Source organism: Sinohyriopsis cumingii, chromosome 1 (genome assembly GCF_028554795.1).
Source record: "Sinohyriopsis cumingii isolate HCF-2022 chromosome 1, ASM2855479v2, whole genome shotgun sequence".
Taxonomy (NCBI): domain Eukaryota; kingdom Metazoa; phylum Mollusca; class Bivalvia; order Unionida; family Unionidae; genus Sinohyriopsis; species Sinohyriopsis cumingii.
Window position 1 is genome coordinate 27,386,188 of NC_142961.1, and position 19,353 is coordinate 27,405,540.

A 19,353-nucleotide genomic window follows, 5' to 3' on the forward strand; every position below is an offset into this window, starting at 1 on the left:
TAAACTAAATTTAATTTGCACAATGGGTCTTTGAACAAGCATTTTGTTATAGTTTGAACCTTGTATCTTGGAAGTTTTACAAATGTGTGTTTAAAGTCTGGGCTACCTAGAAAACACAAAATGGCTGATTCCCATAGTTATCTTCAGGTGACAGTTTTATTTGACAAATACAGGCTATAGATAATGAGGGTGTCAGTAATTTTTACAGTTATGAAATATACGAGTTTATTGAAGTCAGGAAAGTGTTAATGGAGATACCATTGAGTTATTTTGAGTCCAAGAGGTGTTAAATACGAATCTGATGTACATGCTGGATGGAAAAAAAAAAATAGATGGCAAGCCAGACAATCCATTTCAAAGTGTTTTGCCTTCAGGTCTTTGGTAATTTTATTTTTCAGGGGCAACTTTAACTGTTTGTGTATGTGTGTTTATATATATATATATATATATATATATATATATATATATATATATATATATATATATACATGCGTACATTTATATATATAAAATTGCATAACCAATGACAATGGAAGTGAAATGTTATAATTGTACTTTGATACTTTCTATTTGTCGAAAACTTTAAAAAATATCATTACAAAAGTATTGTGCAATTTAAAAATGTATCATCACCTCAGTGGTGCTTCTTTTGAACTATTTATCAAAATAATAAAAAATAATTTAAGTATTGTTAATTTTCAAATCTCATGTTATAAAATAATACAGACCTCTCTGGTGGCCAGGTGGTTAGAGTGTCCATTTGGATGTGGGAGGTCATGGGTTCAAACCCTGATCGAGTCATACCAAAGACTTAACAAAAATAGTACTAACAACTGCCCCAGTGCTAGACATCACTATAAACTGCCACACTGCAGACATCATAGTGATATGACTGCAAAGTTGTTAAAGCTAAGTTACAAATCCAAATCACACGCACCCTTTAAAATTGTACATTCTTCAAACCTTTGTAAACTAATTGTCATAATTTATTATTAATTCTAAAATGGAACATTGATGGATTCACCATTTGGGTGCTGTCAGACATGTCTGAAAAGTTCTAATTATGTATTATTTATAATCTTCTAGATAAATTCATTATAATTAAATAATTGTAGATACTTAAAGGGAAATAAAACTCTGTTTCTTTATATATGTTCTGCCAGTGAATAAAAGGAACTTATACCCTATCTACTTTCACTATGAAAACAAAATCTGAGTTCTCTAGAAGCACTGTTTCCATGCTCAATAATTAGCATTCAGCAAAGAAAACTGAAGGAAATCTGGTTGTTTCGCACCCCAGAAGATGAGCTTTTCTAGATATGTAGGCTGCTCCATTCAATGTACCTGACAGGTACAGTATTCATGTACTAAACACTGTATTTTGTCTTTTTGTACAAGTATGAGAGAGACAGCCCAACAAAGGAAGTACTCTTCTACTTAAAGAATAAAAGCAGCCCCAAAACAACTGGACACTAAAAACCAAATCTAAAAAGAGGATGCTCAAACTAATGAATCTGTGATATATCTGTTCATTGATATAAATGAGAACAGTCCATTTGCATGAGAAACAAAATGAATACATGCTTAACAAATAGTGTCATATGCAGAAAATTGTGAATATCGGAAAAAGTCATTGTGTCCAGTTGTCAGGAAATGAGTTGATACCATTTTCTTCCACATAGATATTTAGTTTTATGCATGTTGCTGTTGAACATTATTTGACTGACTACCAGTATCTATCCTTACAGAAAGACAAAATAGAAAACTTCTGGAACAACTGGAGGAACAGAAGAAGCGTTTACGTGGAATTCCAACCCACCATGGAAGTGTTGTATCCAATGCAGCATCCCCAGGAGCTGCTGCTGTCATAAGGTAGCTTGTTTCAGCATGCTGCAAAGAGAGTGTAAAGTACAAAGTGTTTTTATATTATAGGAAGGACTTCAATAAAAGATCAACCAGTTAAAAATACTTTGTGTCTCTAGTGAGAAGAAAAACTAGCAATTTAGAGCAATAATTTTGAATAGTACAAAAGCAGAAAACATCCTGGCATGAAGACTTTAAATTATTGTACAATACATAAAGCATCCTGGCAGGAAGACTTTAAATCATTGTACATTAATAAAGCATCCTGCCAAGAAGACTTTAAATTATTGTACAATACATAAAGCATCTTGGCAGGAAGACTTTAAATCATTGTACAGTACATAAAGCATCTTGGCAGGAAGACTTTAAATCATTGTACAGTACATATAGCATCTTGGCAGGAAGACTTTAAATCATTGTACAGTACATAAAGCATTCTGGCAGGAAGACTTTAAATCATTGTACAGTACATAAAGCATCCTGGCAGGAAGACTTTAAATTATTGTACAGTACATAAAGCATCTTGGCAGGAAGACTTTAAATCATTGTACAGTACATAAAGCATTCTGGCAGGAAGACTTTAAATTGCAATAAAAATTATTATAGATGCCAATGGGTACACGGGTACCAGTCCGTTAATAATAACCTGGTAATAAAATGAGCAAACGGGTACCCGTTAAAATAAATGTATTCCCAATTCAGATCAGGAAACAGAATAACGATTACAGTTTGAGGTTTATGTCGTGTGAACATTTATTCATCTTCACAGTGGCTCGTATTGCTCCTTACAATTTACTTGTCATACATGTACTGTATAATAATACAAGGGAGGACTTCACACGTGACCTATTTCAGAATCAGTTCTGACATTTAAAGCTAGACTGTTCTAACTTTGTGCCTGGCCATGGTTGATGCGCTATTTCTCTTGCGACTTAAACGCGGTTGTTTTGAGATCCTGATGACATTAACTAGGTAAGTACCTTTCGTCGACAGTGACACTAAGTACTGATTAAGAAATATTTGCTGAAATAAAGTATTAAATACATGCTTCAATTAAAAAAAAAGGAAGCATAATATAAATGCCCAGTTTAATGAATGCCATTTTTCCTTCAAGTTTGAGGCCCTGGAGTGGGTATTAGTTGTTCAAGTCAGGGTTGCTGTTCACATGTTTCTATACTGGACTCTTTTTAAATCTTTTATTAGTGGGAAACCCAAGGCAGGTATATTTGTAATGGCAAAGGCAGCACAAAAACTTGGTTGCTGTATCATGCACTTTTACCATGTGTTGAAACAGTGAGTGAAATAGACAACTATACAGAATGAAATTTTTCACTGAAATGTTTAAATATAAGGGAAATCATTGTTATTTAATAACACTGAAAAAATCAAATCAAAATTGACCACGTGTGTAAATTTCCAAGAAAACATGGTATTCTTGAATGTGAAACCACTTGTCATCGATTCATTCTTTTTTCATACTACATACATAGCAGACCAGTCTAAATTGAAAATAAATGTGTCAGATATCATCAAAAATTGGGCTGTATCGATGTAACTGTTGGATGTTATGTGACTGATAAATGTTAGAGGAGTGGTATTTTCTTTATATGCTCAGATTATGCTTTTTGCCACTTATATTAGTAATAAACTACACTTATACCTCTCTTGTTATTGGTCCTTCTAAATGTATGGTCATACTGATATTGGATTTTACATACAACTTCTTATGATGTCTTATTGGTTCTAAATGGTGCTGATCTTAAATCCAATATGGCGAACACTGTGGTGGACCGCTCCGGTGGCCTAGTGGTTAGATCGTCCGCTTCGGATGCGGGAGGTCATCGGTTCGATCCCTGGCCGAGTCATACCAAAGATTTTAAAAAATGGTACTTACAGCTTCATCGCTTGGCACTCAGCATTACAAGTTAGTGTTAGGACTGGTCGGCCTGGTGTCAGGATAATGTGACTGGGTGGGACATCACACTACATATTGCAACATGATGCCCCAGTGCTTGACATCACTAAAAACTGCCACACTGCAGACATCGTAGCGATATGACTGAAAAATTGTTAAACCTACGTTAAAAATCAAAATCACACACACAAACACTGTGGCTATCTTAAAAATCCTGTTACCACCTTATAATATCCCAGATTAATTCAACACATTGTAGTTAACAAGAAGAAACAAATACCTTGGATTCTTGGAAATTATTTTGTTGTCCAGTATAGTCTTCTTCGTCCACTTGAGGGCAGCATGATTGATAACATGAGGAGTTAGTTATTTATGCATGAAAACTGCAGTATTACCCATTAGATGTGTGCAGTATTATCAGCGTACTGGTTCAACACTGTATTTTTCCAGTGGTACATACCATAGTACCTTTTCATTGTACTGGTACATTGGCAGTTTCTGTCAGTAAGGAATGTGTGGAAATTCCTGATGAATCTTGTTATGACTTTAATGATATTAACAGCATTCTTTCATAATTCATCACAAACTAATTTTAAAAAATTATCCTTTTTTTTACAGAATGGTTGTATCTGTTACAAATCAATGGTGACACATATATTTATGATCCTTTAATCACATTTTTGAAACCTCTCACATGATGCCAAATGAAATGTTGTTGTAGGGTTTAACACCATTTTTCAGCACACGATAGGCTATACATGGCGGCCAGTATTAATGGTGGAGGAAGAACCTGGGAAAACCCCAGAAAGAACCACCGACCCACGAGAAGCTACTGGCAAGCTTTCTCACATACCCACACCAAATGAAATGTGAAAAAGGGTAGGGAAAAATCCAACTGTCAGAAAATTTCGGATTAAAAAATCAACCCACCACCAACAAAGATGAACCACTCCGGTGGCCTAGTAGTTAGAGCGTCTGCCTATGAAGCAGGAGGTCGTGGGTTCAACCCCTGGCAGAGTCATACCAAAGACTTACAAAAATGGTACTAACAGCTACCTCGCTTGGCACTCAGTGTTAAGAGGTTAGTGTTAGGACTGGTCAGCCTGGTGTCAGGATAATGTGACTGGGTGGGACATCATGCTACGTGTCTGTGGCATGATGCCTCACTGCTAGACATCACTATAAACTGCCACACTGCAGACAACGTTTTGATATGACTGAATTTTTTTAAAAAGCTACGTTAAAAATCCTAATCAAACACACCCCAACAAAAATGTAATGTTTTCATTTGTTACTATTATGTATAAATGTGTTAAGTATATTTATTTTTTTGTACGACTGAGAATCATTCTACGATTTTCAATAGCACACTTGTTTTCTCTCTGAATTCTGAACTCCCACTCATAGTTTCCTTGCATATGAAATCAATAGTGTAACTAGAAAATTGTAGGCTTCAGTATCAGCACTTTCTGTTTTTATGAATAGGCTTTGTAATGTCAGCACAGTGTCTTTCACACTGTTAGCTGTAGTATAAGCTTAATCATCTCACTGCAGTTAGAGCTTTTCAATTGCAACTTATGCAACATTTTACAAACACATATCTACTGTATGGTACTGGCAGTTTAATTATGGGGGAAGGGAGCTGTGATTTTCTTTTGAGATAAAATATTTTCTCTTCTTTTATCTCAATATAATTAATGTTTTTCCAGATTTGTTGTTGTTGTCGTTATAGGGTTTAACACCATTTTTCAGCACAAGATAGGCTATACATGGCAACCAGTATTAATGGTGGAGGAAGAACCCGGGAAAACCCCAGAAAGAACCACCGACCCACAAGAAGCTACCTGCAAGCTTTCTCACATATCCACATTGGCCGAGCCCAAGACTCGAACCCACGCAGACAGAGGTGAGATGGCAGTGATCTGTGACGGAGAGTTTTTCCAGATAATGTCATGGATATAATATGTTGCTATTTTGCAATAAATTGGAGGAAGATATTTTTGGAAGTCATTCCCCAAAATATTGAATTGTTGGTGACTAATATCATGGCAGTATACTTTGATATGTATCTATGTATACTGAGAATAAAATGTTTCCAATTTTTTTGCAGTACCCAGTTTTGTTACCCATGTTCTGGTTCTGTCAATGAAGATAAACAGTTTCAAATAATAGTAAATATTATATTATTCTTATTTTCAGCTCTGTGCCAGTTCCATTGCCTCCACAAATTAACCCTATTTCCTCAACTGTAAGTACCAATGCGTAAATAAATAATGGATGTATTTTTGCAAGTTTAATTTATTATTGAGCTTAGTATTAGCTTACTTTGTCAAGTTTGAACTTTACAACTCTGTGACCCTTACTTTTGATTGCCATGTGCAGGAACAATACACAAGTTGCCTAGTATTAAGAAGCACACTCTCATTGCATTTCATTGTAGAAAGGTTTGATAACAGACTATTGTATGCATTGTTGCTGCTGTAAGAAGGTTGGTATCATGCCTCAGTATGGCCGAGAATGTACAAGGTAGGTATTGTGATTCATTAGAGTGGAGACAGTTGTTGCTGCTTTAGAAGGTAGGTATCATGCTGGCAGAGGCAGTTGTTGCTTCTGTAAGAAGGTAGGTATCATACTGGCAGAGACAATTGTTGCTGCTGTAAGAAGGTAGGTATCAAGCTGGCAGAGACAATTGTTGCTGCTGTGTGAAGGTTGGTGTCATGCTTAGCTTGTTAGAGACCGTTGATGCTTAGTTTGGTAAAGACCGTTGTTGCTGCTGTAAGAAGGTAGGTATTGTGTTTAGCATGGCAGAGACAGTTGTTGCTGCTGTAGAAAGGTAGGTATCATGCTGGCAGAGACAGTTGTTGATGCTGTAGAAATGTAGGTATCATGCTGGCAGAGACAGTTGATACTGCTGTAGAAAGGTAGGTATCATGCTGGCAGAGACAGTTGGTGCTGCTGTAGGAAGGTAGGTATCATGCTGGCAGAGACAGTTGGTGCTGCTGTAGGAAGGTAGGTATCATGCTGGCAGAGATGGTTGTTGCTGCTGTAAGAAGATAGGTGTTGTAGTTCAGCATGATAGAGACAAGAAAAAGGTAAATGGTAAGTTTAAAATTATATATACCTGGAAAATGTAAAACCATTTTGAACAACTTTATTATTAGTGTAAAAAGTCATTATGCACGCATCTTTTTTAATGTATCCATCCAGTAAAACCATTATAACTTTGTTATGACACATATAGTGGGTATGATTCTTTTAAATAAACACATTCCTTTTGTTGCATCTTTTAAGTCTAAATGATTTTTGTGACATTGTGGCATAACTTTAAATAATGACGCCACATTAATAACTTCACCTTGCAAAACAAGGTCCATAACATTGTACAATAAATAGCATATTCAAACCAGTGTTAATTTCACATTAATTTTATGAAACCTGTTGAAACGTTCAATATATTATATCTGCCACAAGCAGCTCACTGTATTCATTATTATTAGTGTTTATGATAGGAAATTTTGGGAATTACTGATTAACAAGGGTTTATTTGATTTTTTAATTCTATTTCATTATTTACTTGTCATAATTTTTCTTGCTAAATTTTGAACATTTTATGTTCATTTCAATTTTGTCATTAATAATTTACATTTGTTGACAAAGTTGTCATTATTTCAAAGTTAGCTGTTACATTTTTCTTCTTCAGTTGATAAGTGAAACACAGCACATGACACCAGCACAGAGGGCAGCTCTACAGGTATAATTATGTCATAATTTTATCTAATGTACTGTATTAAATGCTCATGCATAATGCACACCCAACATTAAGCATCATGACCCAGATCTACTGTGACATTTTGTGCTGGTTGATTGGGATCTGTGCTTTTACTTTGACTCTGATCCTAGGATGGGGCAGAAATTTCTCAAGTGGTCTCCAGAATTGACCCATTGGTGGATTACCTTGAAGGGACTGTGAAGGAAATTTTCCATTTCATATTTTGCTCTTATTTCACTTGATACAGAACTTAACACATTATAGACCAGTGTTTTATATTTTTTCAAAAAGCAAACAGCCAGTTGAGACCCATTATCAACCAATTCAAGATGGAGATGGTGAGTTCAGTCTGCCTCTCCTTTCAATGGGGTGAGTATTCTGTCAGTCTCGATCTGACCGATGCATATTTTCACATCCCTATCCACCCCATGTCCCAATCCACTCCATGTCACAAATATTTTCTCAGTTATTTTGATTACTGCAACACAGTTTATCAGTTCATCATTCTTCACTTTGGCCTCAGCATCAACCCTTGGGCTTTTACTACAGTGACAGTAGCATAACTCGATGACATGCTCTAGAAAACACATGGTAAGTTCTATCCTAGTAGGAACGATCTTCTTTCTTGTCTAGGCCATCTAGGCTTTTTAGTGAACTGGGAAAGTACCGGAATCTGGGAGTGCCCACCTGTTGCTGACCTTCACTGCCATCAGCAACAGATGTGAGCCAGTTGAACGGCCTCTAAACATTAACATCCTAGAAATGAAGGCTGTCATCAACACCATTCATTTATGAAAAGATCAACTCTGAGGCAAGAATGGTCATCATTAGGTCCAACAACTTCTCAAAAGCTTGGGCCATGGATGCACTGTCAATCATCTGGGAGGGGTTGTGGGCATTTGTCTCCCCTCCTGCAGTACTGAGGCCGAAATAATCTGCTAAATGATTCTGAAAGCCCCTCGCAGACAGGACAAGTCCTGGGTCACCGATCTACTTTTAGCAATAGATATGCCTGGGAAGATTCTGGCCCACCCGAATCTTCTCCAGCATCTACAGCCACAGGTGGTCCTTCCCTGCCCAGACCATCCTCTTCTTCTCCACTCTTGGCTCTTATCAGGAGAGCCTTGCAAGACAAACAGTTCAAACCTTTGATTGGGGAATCTCAAGAACAAGAAGGCCCTCCACTCTGAAGGCTTATGAGGGAAGTGGTGTGTTTTCAGGGACTGATGACATACCAACAACAATGTCCTTATGCGTGCCTCAATCCCTCAACTTGCAGACTTTTTTCCTCTGGCACTTTGAGGAGAAACAGTTGGGCCTCAATCTCTACCAAAGGCTGCTGATATTCTGGCATCATGGCAGACATAATTTTGAACAGGATATAGACCCCAACACTTTTCAGTTCAGATTGGAGGGTTCAGTGGTTCTTTTGACACATTCAGGCTTTGTAACTCAAAATAGGTAACTGTCTGTCAGTAATCAAATAGTCATCACTCACTCACTTTCTTCCATAGACAAGATGAGAACAGAAATCTTGCAAGATCCTGTTCACGCTCTTGAGCTTTACTTTTAAGTGCACAGAGACAAGTTGTGGCACATGCAAACACCTCTTCCTTCCGGTATGAGCCAGAACACAGGATGTCACCCTTCAAGCCCTTTCTTCGTGGTTGAAGTGGGTAATGTGCTTGGTGTACTCTAATGTCTCACTAGATTAGAGTCGCCTCACGAAGATTACTGCTCAGTGTTTTGACCCGAGATATAATAGTAGCTGTTGGCTGGCATGCAGTCAACCTTCTCGAGCCTCCATCTCAAAGCTGTGGTAGGTCCAGGGTGGCAACACATGGCCACCAGACCCAACTTGATCAGCCAGCACAGCCTGTTAGCTTTGCTGGATTTGCTAGTGAAATTGTATAGGTTAGAAGGTTTCAGTAAGCATCTTCTTAACCATATGTTAGTGTCACAGGTTAAGTGACCCCAGGCTGTGTTGCTTATGTAATTAGGAGAGTGGGTTATCATGGGGAATCCAGCTATTCTTCCCTAGATGGATACTCAAGGTGGAGGTTGGCTGCTCAGCAGTGGAACAGTTAATTTATATACATTGCTGATAAAGTTACTTTTGCAAGAGTTATTTCCCTTCTCTGGTCATAGCCGTATTTGCGGTGTTTTCATTTGACCCTCAATCATGAAAATTAACATTAAAGACTGCCCAAGGCAAGTAGAATAAGGGCCAAGGCAAGTAGAATGAGGGCCAAGGCAAGTAAGTTCTAAAAAAATGATAGTTGGCCTGATACATACAAAATCCAACACAATGTTTGGCCTGTTACATACAAAATCCAACACAGTGTTTGGCCTGATGCAAAATCCAACACAATGTTTGGCCTGATGCAAAATCCAACACAATGTTTGGCCTGTTACATACAAAATCCAACACAATGTTTGACCTGTTACATACAAAATCCAACACTATGTTTGGCCTAATGCAAAATCCAACACAATGTTTGGCCTGATGCAAAATCCAACACAATGTTTGGCCTGTTACATACAAAATCCAACACTATGTTTGGCCTGTTACATACAAAATCCAACACAGTGTTTGGCCTGTTACATACAAAATCCAACACAGTGTTTGGCCTGTTACATACAAAATCCAACACAATGTTTGGCCTGTTACATACAAAATCCAACACAATGTTTGGCCTGTTACATACAAAATCCAACACTATGTTTGGCCTGTTACATACAAAATCCAACACAGTGTTTGGCCTGTTACATACAAAATTCAACACAGTGTTTGGCCTGTTACATACAAAATCCAATACAATGTTTGGCCTGTTACATACAAAATCGAACTTGTAAACATGGTACTAACAGCTGCCTTGTTAAGTGTTCAGCATTAAGAGGTTAGTGTTAGGACTGGTTGGCCTGGTGTCAGGATAATGTGACTAGGTGATTCTACATGTCTGCAGCATGATGCTCCAGTGCTAGACATCACTATAAACTGCCACACGTCAGATATTGTATCGTTATGACTGAAAAATTGTTAAAGCTGCATTAAAAATCAAAAACACACACATTAATGCGAAATTCATGCGGGTCAAAATCGCAAAGTCAGCAGATACCTGTGCACACAAACACTCTTACACATAAATCACATTAAAATGTTCATGTTGATCAGAATCTCTCATACCTGTAGCATCAGTCCAATACACATAGCACAATAATCGGGTTGCTCTCCTACTTGAAGCAACACAATGGTATAAACAATCAGCATTGTTTTATTGACATAATTTTGATAATGTCTTGAATTTTCAGAGCTACCATGTGACCCTTGTGCAGGATTTGGGAATGTGAATTCGTTAGGAAAGGTAGCTTCTGTTCAGCATTTGATCTAAAATATTAATAACAATGCTGTTTCCCCCCCCCCCCAAAAAAAAAAATGGAAAGAAAAATGCCTCGTTCTAAACACCATGTTTTGTGACAATATGATCTCTGCTTACAACTTGCCTTACTTTGATATATGGGCATATCAGCTATGTGTAAAGGTGTCAGAATTTTAGAGAACTTCTTCTGGGTACCCATTGATCCAAACGATTGGTTTCCCGTGTACCTGATCAAAGGGAAATTATATTAAAGATGAACCTGAACTGCAAGGTTCATACATACCAAGCCCCCAAGAGAAAGATATGAGCATATAATTACAAAAAACATGAAAAATGTACATTTATTTTTGCTGCTTACCTGGATCTGCCGTAAAATCTTTTGTCACAAATTGGCTAAATCTATGTGGATTAGTAGTTAGTATGAGAGTATTGGCACAAAACAAATTATTTTTGTTTCACTTTAACTGGTCTATAACTTTCACTGAATGGTCGTGAAGTACACATATGATGAATGCTTTATTAATCACTTTTGAATTCTTCTTGAAAAAGTTGGTAAAGTGCTATTGATTTGTCCTTTCCCTGATGCTATAGGTTTTTAAGTTTGACAAAATTCCACTCCACTAACTTTTTTCATTCATATAACATCCATGAGTCACATCAATATTGCCCATTTCTTTTAATATCTGGCACCATTTTATTATATTTTAAATTTGTTCACTGTGCATGTATGTATCGAAATGTAATGAATCTGTGACGTGGCTTCACACTCAGGAAACCTATCTGTTTTCTTGAACTGTTTCATTACAATTACTTTAAGTAGAAAATAAGGAAATAAGATGGAGGTCTGATGATGGATAAATGTGCAGCTGCCAATAGTCACATGACATGAGCTTTGAACTGTAATCGTTACTCTGTGTTGCTCACTCCTGGTGTCTTTGATCTGAACTTGGGAACATATTTTTTAATGTTTACCTGTGTTATTATCAAAAGGGCAAGTACCCAGGTACCCATTGACAGCTTTAGTCATGTGGTTATTAAACACCATGTGTTCTGCTATAATAACAGCCCACAACAAATCATACCCTAATATATGGGGCTTATCAGTCATGTGATTATTAAACACTTTTTTTTAAACATGATAACAGCTCACAACAAGTCATTATGATAACAACTGACAAATTGTCATACTTTGGTACATCAGGCATTTCAACCTTGTGATTAATAAATACCATGGGGGGCCCCTGAGTGGCCGAGTGGACTAAAGCGCTCTCCGTTACGGATCACTGCCATCTCACCTCTGTCTGCGTGGGTTCGAGTCTCGGATTCAGCTAATGTGGGTATGTGAGAAAGCTTGCCAGTAGCTTCTCGAGGGTCGGTGGTTCTTTCCGGGGATTTCTCGGGTTCTTCCTCCACCATTAATACTGGCCGCCATGTATAGCCTATCGTGTGCTGAAAAATGGCGTAAAACCCTACAACAACAATAAATACCATGTAAATAACAGCTTACAACCTGTCATAATTTGGTACATCAGGCATATCAACCTTGTGATTATTAAATACCATGTAAATAACAGCTTAAAATCTGTCATAATTTGTTGCATCTAGCATATCAACCTTGTGATTATTAAATACTGTGTAAATAACAGCTTACAACCTGTCATAATTTGTTGCACCAAGCATATCAACCTTGTGATTATTAAATACCATGTAAATAACAGCTTACAACCTGTCATAATTTGTTACATCTAGCATATCAGCCTTGTGATGATTAAATACCATGTAAATAACAGCTTACAACCTGTCATAATTTGTTACATCTAGCATATCAACCTTGTAAAATTGAAAATTTGAAGGATTATAATGTACATGTGCTGAATAGATATATCTTCCATATATGTCTTTTTTTTCAGCATGCTAATGCCAATTCAGTGGGCTACTTTATCACCCAGGATTCCTCCTTTGGCAACCTGATTTTGCCAGTCCTTCCTAGATTTGAGAAATGAAATGGACTGTTAAGAAACAATTCTTGCCTTGCATATCAGCTGTTCCAGTGGATAAAGTTTGTCCTCGACAACAGAAGATGCATTGATAAGCATTTTGAGAAACAAGCCTATGTTAGGCTATTGACAAGCATTTTGAGAAACAAGCCCATGTTAGGCTATTGACAAGCATTTTGAGAAACAAGCCCATGTTAGGCTATTGACAAGCATTTTGAGAAACAAGCCCATGTTAGGCTGGGCAATTTCTGTAAATATAAGCAGAAGACACAAAGACCAGTAGTAACAATGGAATCGATATATGCATTGCACAGTGTAAGAAATATCATTGAACACCAAAGGAAGAAGGTTTTAAGTTCATAAAGCCCTCAACTGTAGCATCTGCTCCAAGTTATAGAAGGACCATGTTGTACGGAGATACATGATGCAGCAGCAGGAATGACTCGATACAAGGTTATCTTGACACATTTGAGAAAAATTCTCAGAACCTTCACAGGATTATGTATCGTTATTATGTACTGAACCTGACTTTTCATAATTGTACATTTTAGTCAACGGTCAGGATACAGTTCATGTGTAAAACATAAATTGTGTGTGAATATTAAGCGAATTTTAAAATTGAATAGACAAATGCGAAAACACTCATATTTATATGCTAATTATTATTCCATTTTATTAAAAATGCTTATCAGAAAATTAAATAATACAAGACCTACACATATTATCAAAATGTATTTACAATGTACAATCAAAATAAAGTAAAACAAGACCTACATGTATTACCAAAATATGTTCACAATGTAGTCGCCTACAGTGATGCTCAATAAACTTGTTGGTCCTTGTACTTGAGCCCTGTTGATCGAAATCTGATTATCTCTTATGTATATTTCTATGTGATATTTCCACCAAGAGAGAGAGGCAGACAAGACAGTATTAAAATGTATCCCAAAATAAAAATTTTGAGTTAAATTCTGTCCTGACTAAACTGTATGGTTGAATTGAGTTATCTTAGCTGGTGCTTGCCTTAGAGCCATCTTTCTTGAAGTGATGCCTGAAACTTTGATAGTAAATGAACAGTTTAATTAACCACTCCTCTGTGTCAGACTAAAGAACGTTAATGAATGCAATTACATTAAAAAACAATAATGAATGCAATTGCACTAAAGAACGTTAATGAATACAGTTACATTGAATAACGTTAATGAATTCAGTTACATTAAGGAACATTAATGAATACAGTTACATTAAATAATGTTAATGAATACAGTTACATTAAATAACGTTAATAAATTCAGTTACATTAAGGAACATTAATGAATACAGTTACATTAAAGAGCATTAATGAATACAATTACATCGAAGAACCTTAATGAAAACAGTTACATTAATGAATGTTAATAAATTCAGTTACATTAATGAATAAAATTACATTAAAAAACGTTCATAAATACAGTTACATTAAAAAACGTTCATAAATACAGTTACATTAAAGAATGTTAATGCAGACCTGCCAACCCTACTGTAAAAATCAAGAGAATCCCAATTTTCAGAGATATCATGACACTTATGTTTTCCAAAAATAACTCTCTCTCTCTCTCTCTCTCCATTGTAATATTTGTGCCTTCTACTCACTCTTGTGATATTTTGCAATGGTAGCTTTGTTTTCTATAGGAGTGATTATTTAAATGAATGTGTTTTTAAAGATTCATAAAATTAAAGCCTGGTGGCAAGATCAAATAATTGTTGAACAAAGTATGGGTCAGAACTGGCAGCTTGTCGACATAAATGATTAGAAAACACAGGATTTGTTCAAGCTGGGACCAAGGGCTTCTGTCGACATGTACATTTACTTTTTATCTCTACATCGACATAAGCATGACAATTTTGGTAGTAATAGTAGACCAAGGGACTGGAACTTTGCTTTTTTGTTGAAATAGGCGGCTTGTCGACATAAGTGATGTCAATATAAGTGGGTAGGACTGTAGTGATTGTTCCCGTTTTTTTTTTTTTAAATGGAAAGAATTTTTTTTCTTACACAGGTTAACATAAATCTTAAGTTGGCTTGAACTTGTACACTTCAGGTATCCTATTTGACACTGCAATGTGTAATGGAAAAAAAATTCTAATATTCGACCATTTTTCAGAAAGACAACAAACACATGGTTTTTTTAAAAGAAGGACATGAATTTATATTCATGTACAGTATGATTCACCCTGTGGTAAACTTTCACCTAAAGCCAGTACATATGTCGATGGGAGACTGTTTGACCCGTTTTTCTCTCTGTTGCCTAAAGAGAACAGTAGAACAAGACTTTGTTTTGGTGATGTTTGTATTTTTGGGGAAAACATTGGTACATTGCAACCTCTAAGTGTGTACTGCACAACATGACATCTCTTAAATTTGGGATATACAGCAAATGTTACTTGCAGTCAGTCGACATTAAATATAACTCTTCCTTTTTATGAAATTGATGAATTCATTCATGAAAACAATGAGCATTTCTCACATAGAATGTATGATTGTCTTTAGAAACTCGATTGTCCTTGTCCTATAATACCACAAAAATAGCAACCAATAAAGGTGTCCTACGTTTCTGTCTTTTACCATTCTTTCTTTCTCTTCGTGCAGTGTTATGTTAATTCTATGTCTGCTCACCTCTCAAAACACTAGTCTTCTGACGAAAGTACCGCCTGTTCTCCTGTCAGCCTGTGCAGTAACGTGTGTGCGTGTGTTAGGTTTCGCTTACGCACATATTGTTCATAACAAAATTTATTATGAAAATTACATATAAAGACATAGCAACCATTGACTAAAACCATTTAACTTCGTGTAGATGTGTGCCATCATTCTAAATATATCAGGAAGTCACTTGGTCCACTAGATTGTGAAAAATAATCTTCATGAGATACCAAACGAATTTCTTTCTTTGCTGGTTTTGTTGGTTCTGTCATCCTGTCAGATTTACCACTGTTTTATCTCTCTCAGCCTCACTCTGTAGTGGATGCAAATGGTGTTGGATATGAGACAATCATATCCTCTTCAAGATTACTAGCACAAGTTTCTACCAACGCATTTTGAAATGTATTGTTTGACACGGATCACCAATATCGCTTGGTGTCTGCTTTCTCCTTGGAAATTGTAATCGTTTCATCTTGATTACAAACTTCAGTTTGACTAAGTTTTACACATTACATGTACTTGGACTCTATACATTTCACGGTGTAGGTGTACGCCTTCGTTCTCAGTTTTCTGGAAGTGAGTATTTGCATCTCTTTAATGTAACAATAATTTTAGGGACTAAACGAATTTCTTTTAGGTGAATCATGATTCTTGGTTTTGTTACAGAAGTGAAGGACATTGATTCAGACTCGCTCATATCTTTGAAATTGCTCGCATTGATCTGAGCAAACACTTCAGCTTGTGTATGTTTGCGTGTGTGTGTGTGGCGATATGGAACTATGTTGCCTTTTAATTTCTTCTAGTTCCTCACTGGAACCATTTTATCTTATATATATATATATATATAAGGGGGGGGGGGTAGTGCCTTAGAGTATTCATTCAGTTCTCAAACGATCAAGAAGATGGAACAGTCCAGGAAACTTCCCCTTCTGGTCAGAGATTTGGCACAAGAGACCACTGTTGCGATATGAAATGTATAGAGACTCATTCAAAAGTTTACTTCAGAGAAGATGGCGGACTAATTCTCTCGAGATAAAAGTCACTATATTTGCTATATCTGTCATGAGAAAGGACATTGGGCTACAGAATGGCCACAGTGTCAAAGCAAGACAGGACTAAATAGAGACAAAGTCCAAGAAACATATTATTATTGTCAGGAGAAAAGACATTGGTCTTCAGAAAGGAGGAGGAAAATGTTTCTGAAAATGAAGAAAAAACCTTCGAAAAAGAAGCTTAACCCAGTCCAGTCCAGTAAGATAAGAAGAGGAGAAAAAGAAAGTGAATAAGAGGAGAAAAAGGTGGCAGTGAAGAAATTCCGAAAAATGGAAACGAGGGTGAAAGAAGGAGCAAATGGACTTAGTGGTGTGTCGTGAAATTTCATTGTAACTTCTACAAGGAGAGAATATACCAGAAAGAAAATGTAAGTGCCTCTTGATCGTGATTTTTTAATAATACAGATGGTGTGTTTTGTTTTTATTCACACTGTATGAATATATGCTCTTTCACTTCTCTCCATCCCTCGGGGTTGTTTTAGTTAGAACTGAAATGGAAGGGATGTTTTCCTTCATGTATGTACTTTGGGGGGAAAAGTGTCAGTCTGTTCATCCATCATTGTTGTGTCTTGATTTTTCTTTTTTAAACTTTAGATAAATTCTCACACTCGCAGACACTCAGACCATAGAATGATGGGTAGAGGAGTTTTGGATAGTGTATGTGTGTAAGGGTTTTTTGATGGTTTTGGGATAATAGATGGCATAGTGATGTTATGGATAGTATTTTTGTGAAATTTCATCACCTACTCTTAAACTCTAAGCTAACACAGGGCATTTTGGGAGATTATGTTTTGCATATTATGTTTGTGAGATTTCTTCTCCTTCTCTTACATCCTAAGCTAACACAAGGCGTTGTGGATGGACTGTATAATGGGATGTTGGATGGTATATAAGGTATGTGAGAGTATGTTTGTGTGATTTCATCTCCCGCTTTACTCTTTAAGCTAACACACGGCAATTGGAGTGTGTGTTTGGAGACTACACACAATATTTTGGATATTGAATCTATTTGTTTGTTTATGTGGAAAACTTCAACTTAAAAAGCCATTACCTATTTCCCTTCCATGTAACCCTCTAGACCCTTTTTGAGGTCATAGAGCCAACCGCATATTAGCTCTTTGGTCCGTTTAAGATAAAATTTCCCATTTTACCTAAACTCGCATATTTTAAGGTCAACTTGACCAATGTTACTAAGTCACCGCTCAAATGAGGTCAGATACTTGTAACACTGCTACTTTTTGAGACTAAAAATATATACTTGGGATTTCCATAGGATTTCCCACCAGTTGAAGCATAAATATATACTAGGTTTTTTTCCCACAGGAACTTTCCAATAACTGGAGGCTATAAATATATACCAGGTTTTTTTCCATACGAATTTCACACAAGAGAAGAACCCAAAACAGCCCTTTTCAGGGTCACACACTTGTCTGGAAAAGATATACTCTTTCAGTATCCCCCCCCCCCTCCAATTTTTTTTTTTTTTTTTTTTTTTTTTTTTTTTTTTTTTTTTGTCTTTATGTTGTATAAGTATTTGTTTGTTTGTGTATGTCCATACTTTGTTTGTCCCCATAAACCCCGAGTGGCCGAGTGGTCTAAAACGCTCACCGTTACGGATCACTGCCATCTCACCTCTGTCTGCGTGAGTTCGAGTCTCAGGCTCTGCTAACATGGGTACGTGAGAAAGCCTGCCGGTACCTTCTCGTGGGTCGGTAGTTCTTCCCAGGGTTCTTCCTCCACCAATTATACCGGCCGCCATGTATAGCCTATCTTGTGCAGAAAATGGCGTTAAACCCTACAACAATTCCATAAACCTCTTTATAAACTCTTGTTTCTATAAATCCATTTCACACAGCCTTTTCCATATCTACCTACAGTAGTGCATATTGAGGTCAACTCAGTGCTACTAAGTTGCCGACCGATTGAGGTCAGCCACTTGTAGCACTGTTGACATTCTTCCCTAGTGTCCAATACCTTGACATTGCCCATGTTAAATTTTCCTTGATCCTATGCTGTCCCACCATGTTAAATTTCCATTGACCCTATATTACTTTTTCACTTTTTCGCATGGAAGTCCCACATTACCCAGTTTCTCCCCCATTACTACTTATGTGTGTATGTTAGAAATAAATATGTCGAATAAATATGTATCATTTGCATTTGTATTGGCTGTCTCTTTGAAACGATAACTACACGAGAAGATACGATCTACTTCACAGTGTGATATTAATTGAATTAATGAGACAGTACACAGGTTGAAACTGCAATACGAGGCAACTCTCACTGCAGTGAAGCTAGTTTGGAAAACAGACCATATGCACAATAGGAACGAATCGTCTTTCTGTAGGGAGGTGGCGCTTTGTGTTGGCGAGGCAGATACAAAGTCTTTGGTCAATCCATATGGGTTCTATTGATGTATTGAGTACCTGTATAACCTTCTTTAAAAGGACGGTTCATATTGTACTGACACTATAAACACTTCGATTAGTCATAACAGAGCTATTTTTGACCGAAAGCCAACCATGAGGCACAATATGATTCATTTTATCCGTCCATTCGTGTGTCCATTGTTGACTGATTGAAAGAATATGAAATATCTTGTATGCTCTTCCTCACTTGCAACTTCCGGTAATTATATTAGCCCCTTTCAAGTTACACTTATTTAAGATAAACACAGATTATACCACGTATTATACT

General features: G+C 36.6%; 1 protein-coding gene across 4 annotated transcripts in view; it reads left to right on the forward strand.

Moving 5' to 3' along the window:
- LOC149806585 (SOSS complex subunit C-like) overlaps positions 1–15,519 on the forward strand; it is a 37,996-nt gene extending 22,477 nt beyond the window's left edge. For all 4 annotated transcript variants that reach the window (XM_089955120.1, XM_089955102.1, XM_089955094.1 and 1 more), the window contains exons 2-5: positions 1,749–1,872; positions 5,978–6,026; positions 7,479–7,529; positions 12,838–15,519. In XM_089955120.1, the coding sequence (XP_089811246.1) occupies positions 1,749–1,872; positions 5,978–6,026; positions 7,479–7,529; positions 12,838–12,930 (317 nt within the window). In that variant the 3' untranslated portion in view covers positions 12,931–15,519. The remainder of the gene's footprint in view (positions 1–1,748; positions 1,873–5,977; positions 6,027–7,478; positions 7,530–12,837) is intronic.
- The last annotated feature ends 3,834 nt before the right edge of the window (positions 15,520–19,353 follow it).